This window comes from Penaeus monodon, chromosome 8 (assembly GCF_015228065.2).
Source record: "Penaeus monodon isolate SGIC_2016 chromosome 8, NSTDA_Pmon_1, whole genome shotgun sequence".
In the NCBI taxonomy this organism is placed as follows: Eukaryota; Metazoa; Arthropoda; class Malacostraca; order Decapoda; family Penaeidae; genus Penaeus; species Penaeus monodon.
In genome coordinates, this window is record NC_051393.1 from 21074185 (window position 1) to 21078349 (window position 4165).

Here is a 4165-nt window from a genome sequence, read left to right on the forward strand (position 1 = left end):
GTTACCGATCAATGTTTGCAACATGTCGATAATTACAAATTCGGTTAGGAAAACAAAAAAAAAAAAAAAAAAAAGAAAAAAAAAATATCGGATGTATAAGTAACACAAATAAAACAAAAATGCCGCTCTAATGTATTCCACTTCGTAAAAAAAAACGATTTTTCCTAAATTCATTAGTTGAAAAACTTAAACCTGATCGGGGAAAATGGATGGCATTTTTGGATTCAGCGATGCAGATTTGCTCCAAATCAGTTGAAAAAACTAAGACAACTTACAAAAAATACTTTTTTGTAACCCATTCTAATAATGATAATAACATCAACGACAATAATACTGATGATGATAATATTAAAAAAATTAACAAGAGCATCATCACATCAATTTTAAAAACAACAATAATGATAATAAGAAAAAAGGGCAATGGCAGTAATGATACTAATGATACTAGTAGAAAAAATAATTATGATAAAATAAGAGCTACAGAGCTGCGGCAAACGGTGCGTAAGTCAAATGAATAATAGATATAACATAAGGACTGTACAAGGAATAACAGACATATACAGGAGCTCACCTGATGGCAACATCTGGACGGAGGAGCAATATATAAGGACGGTGGATTCGTGTGTCACCGAAGAAACTCACCTGAACCTCACATAAGTAAGGAACCTGTTGGGGGTTTGCACTGTCTAAGCAGCACTTTGAAGGTGGGAGCCAGGTTGTTATTGACAAAGTTTTAAGATATTATGGATGGAATAACTTTAAATCCATACTATATTTCGTTAAAACAGCATGTGTATATATAATATATTTTATATATTATATATATATAATATAATATATATATATATATGTGTGTGTGTGTGTGTGTGTGTGTGGTGTGTGTGTGTGTGTGTGTGCAAATGTATATATGGGCTGTACATAAAGAGGGATCCTAACGTAATTTTCCTTCCTTCCAAAAATAAAATAACTATATAGCTTAGCCATTACTTTAAATCGAAACGCATCTACGCATTATAAACGGGGAATGTGTGTGCATATTATACTAATGAAATGGAAATCACAACAATAATGATCATATTGGCAGAAACTCATCTCAATTAACAGCTTCGATGAGACCATGTTAATATGAAATTACGATAATTATGTAAAAAAACTAAACATTAAAAACGCTTATTTGCATAAACAGTATTTATTTGGGCCCTGGAGTAATAAGGAATTTCGAAATAAGCGCTACCAAACACACACACATATGTATATATATATGAAAAAGTCTACATGTACATAAATATACACATATATGAAAAAATATATGTATATATATGTACATATATACATACATGTGTATATGAATGTATATATATGTATGCATGTATATATACATATATATGTAATATATATATATATACATATATATATGTAATATATATATATTTTTATATTTACATGTATGTATGTAATATGGCTATATGTATGCTCACACACCCATGCAAGTTTACATTATCTTTACATTTTCAGGATGATACGCGGTGTTATTCTCGTCGCGGCGTGTCTGGCGGCGGTGGCTGCTCTGCCCATTGAACTAAGTAAGTAATGTTTTTGAATGGCTATTACTGAACTACTACTATCATTATCATCTTGACCATTATCACTGCTATCGCCTCAATTATGATGATAGTAATATTACAAATTGAACAACAACAGTAACAACCATCATTAAGACAATGGGGATTTTTGTTTATAATCATAATAATAGTAATAATGATAATAAAAACAATATAAATAACTAACGATTATAATGATGATCGAAGTTTAAATCATAACGATAATGGGAAGGATGAAAATACTAATGATGATAATGGATTACGTTAATAATAATAATAATAATGACAATCATAATTATAATATCATTAATAAGTCAGAATAACGATATTAATGAGATCATTAATAATGATAATGATGATGGTAATTATGATTATCATATTGATAACAATTATCATCGTTATCACTTATGTTAAATGCAAAATAAGGCTCAGGACTTTTTTTGTATGCAGTTTGAGTTTTTTTATTTCCTCTTTGAACAAATTTTTCCATTTGTTTATCCGGGAAGGATGATAAAACGCATCTTCAGGAAAAATTTTTAGCTTGCTTTATATATATATATTATATATATATATATTATATATTTTATATATATATGTATGTACACACATATATATAAGTATGTACACACACACCATATATATATGCCAATCAGTAGATTCTAGAATACTTTATCTGCCAAGTGTTTTTTTCATTTTAAAAGTGCCTTGCTACCGTGTTCTTAACCTCTGATATCAAGAAAAACAAAAAAAAAAAAAGAAAGAAAAGAAAAGAAAAGAAAAGAAAAAAACTACGAAAATACATCAAAAGTTACCTTGACCGTTCATTTTTTTCTCCGACAAATAGTTTCATTATTCGTCATATTACCCTTATTCCATTTTCTTTGTTCTTCCCATCTCTTGTTATTTGGGTTTTACTCGACCCACCAACTATATTTTCCTAGATCTGAATTTATTCAGTGATCCTATTCTGTTTTTTTTGAAGGATATGATGTTTTTCAGTTGAGAACAGAATGGCGTATGTAATGGATAACATGACGGCCATTTGGAGAGAGATAGCGGAGATTCGCCAGGATATCAACCTCCACCTCCACGGCGGCCACCAGGAACAAAACCACGATAAGGTCGGCTTTGCTACAGTGAAGATCGATGTGTGTGTGCGCGAGCGCGTGTTTATTTGCGTGTTTGTGTATGTTTGCGTGTTTTATAGCCATAAATGTATGTGTATGTGCTCATATATGTGTATGTATGCACGCATGCGCGGATGTATGTGTATAGGTATGTGTATGTATATATGATTGGATAAAATCTTTTATGGCGGGATAAAATAACTTTCCTATCCTCCTCTCCCTTGTTCTCTCTCTCCTCCACCTCTGTTCTCTCGTTTTCTAACTCGTCTTCCTTCCATCTCTCCTCGCTATCCCAGACCCATTTTCTATATTCAACAAAGTGGTAACAATGTAATGTTGTAGATCGTAAAGGAGGTAGAAATGCTCCTCCATGAGCACGAAACGCACCATCTTCACCATCAGCACCAAGGACACGAGGATCACCATAACGAGGAGTTGCTACAGTAAGTATATGTTGGTAAACCTGCTTATGCACACACAAACAACTATATATTTGTATATATATACAGTATATATGTATATATATTCATATATATATATACAATATATACACATAAACACACATATATGTGTATATATACATAATGCATATATATGTATATACATTATATGTATATATAATGTATATATACACATTATATGTACGTATGTATTCATACATTATATATAAATATGTGTATGTATGTATATATACATTATACATATGTGTATTTATTTGTGTTTTTTATTACGTTATTATTGTATCTAACATATGCACACAGTGCAACCTATATATAATGAAACAAAACAGTAGATTCCGTAAAAAATATACAGAGATGAAAGAACTTGTGGAATTTTGCAGACACTTAGAAGACACTCACGGACACGGGCATGAGGACGACCATCACGACGACCATCTCCATCACAAGCATCACGACCACCATGAGCACCATCACCATGACCACCACGATGACCACGACCACCCCTTTGGGGACCCCCCACCATGAGGACGACCATCATGACCACCATGATCACCACGACGACCACCCAACACGAAGACACCATGAGGACGAAACCTCACGACGACCACCAGCATGAGGAGCACCATGAGGATGACACATCACGACGACCACCAGCACGAAAAGCACCATGAGACGACCACCACGACCCAGCACCAAGCACGAAAAGCCCATGAGGACGACCACCAAAGACGACCATCAGCATGAAGAGCATCATCATGACCACCACCAATCACACGACCACCACGGGCGACCACCACAAAGAAGAGCATCATCACCGACCACCACTACCATGAGACCACCAGCCCTGAAGAGCCCCCATGATGACGACATCCGAAAGACCACCAACACGAAGAGCACCATAAGGACACCATCACAACGACCATCAACATGAGGAGCACCATGAGGGCGATCATCACGACGACCATCGCTGAGGAAA

The 4165-nt window shown here is 34.2% G+C and overlaps 1 protein-coding gene across 1 annotated transcript; it reads left to right on the top strand.

Moving 5' to 3' along the window:
* Positions 1-635: 635 nt before the first annotated feature.
* LOC119575907 (histidine-rich glycoprotein-like) lies at positions 636-3714 on the top strand. The gene is made up of 5 exons (XM_037923443.1): positions 636-704; positions 1516-1583; positions 2601-2722; positions 3071-3171; positions 3570-3714. The coding sequence occupies exons 2-5, from the start codon at positions 1517-1519 to the stop codon at positions 3712-3714; spliced, it is 435 nt and encodes a 144-aa protein (XP_037779371.1). The 5' UTR covers positions 636-704; position 1516.
* Positions 3715-4165: the final 451 nt, after the last annotated feature.

Coding starts and splice junctions, on each gene's coding strand:
- LOC119575907 (XM_037923443.1), top strand. CDS start 1,517: ATGATACGCGGTGTTATTCTCGTCGCGGCGTGTCTGGCGGCGGTGGCT. Junction 1,584..2,600: donor TGCTCTGCCCATTGAACTAA/GTAAGTAATGTT, acceptor GATGTTTTTCAG/TTGAGAACAGAATGGCGTAT. Junction 2,723..3,070: donor AGGAACAAAACCACGATAAG/GTCGGCTTTGCT, acceptor GTAATGTTGTAG/ATCGTAAAGGAGGTAGAAAT.